The sequence below is a fragment of the Pediculus humanus genome, genomic scaffold (genome assembly GCF_000006295.1).
Source record: "Pediculus humanus corporis 1103172108266 genomic scaffold, whole genome shotgun sequence".
Classification (NCBI taxonomy): domain Eukaryota; kingdom Metazoa; phylum Arthropoda; class Insecta; order Psocodea; family Pediculidae; genus Pediculus; species Pediculus humanus.
Genome location: NW_002987835.1, coordinates 654920 through 655474, shown reverse-complemented (window position 1 = coordinate 655474; position 555 = coordinate 654920). Strand labels below are relative to the sequence as shown.

At 38.6% G+C, this 555-nt stretch overlaps 1 protein-coding gene across 1 annotated transcript in view; it reads left to right on the top strand.

Moving 5' to 3' along the window:
- Positions 1–555, top strand: part of Phum_PHUM499090 (adiponectin receptor, putative) — a gene marked incomplete at both ends in the record, with an annotated part of 2088 nt that overhangs the window by 758 nt on the left and 775 nt on the right. The window contains 2 exons of the mRNA XM_002430745.1: positions 8–84; positions 358–529. Coding sequence (XP_002430790.1) covers positions 8–84; positions 358–529 — 249 coding nt within the window. The remainder of the gene's footprint in view (positions 1–7; positions 85–357; positions 530–555) is intronic.

The following is a 555-nucleotide window of genomic DNA, read 5'->3' as shown; positions in this document are numbered from 1 at the left end:
AAAGCAGGGGTTTTGTCCGATGAAATACGACTCGGAGTACTCGCTCAAAACGCTCCGAAAACGGCCAAAGATTTTGTGAGAAAAGTAAAAATTAAATTTGTTTTTTTTTGTTTTTTTTTTTTTTTTTTTTTTTCCCCCCATTAACTTGGGTCCCCATTGACTTTTTTGGAAAAGGGGCCCTCGAAATGAAAAAAAAAAAAAAAAAAAAAAGAAAAAAAAAACAAACTATAGTTAGATTTCCCAACGTTAGTTAAAACGGTCGCTACAACGACTCCTTTTTCTTCTCCTTCTCCTTTCCCCCCCCCCCACCTCCACTTCGGGGGTTACTCAAATATTTATTTAATTATTGTTTTTCAGGTATGGAAAGCGCCTTGGACCGTAGTTAATTATAAAACTCTACCGCTGTGGCTTCAAGACAACGATTATCTCCACACGGGACACAGACCCCCGTTACCTTCTTATTATGCCTGTTTCAAATCGATATTTAGGGTTCACACGGAAACCGTAAACATTTGGACGCATTTATTAGGTATTTTGCCGCGCCGTAGTTTGACC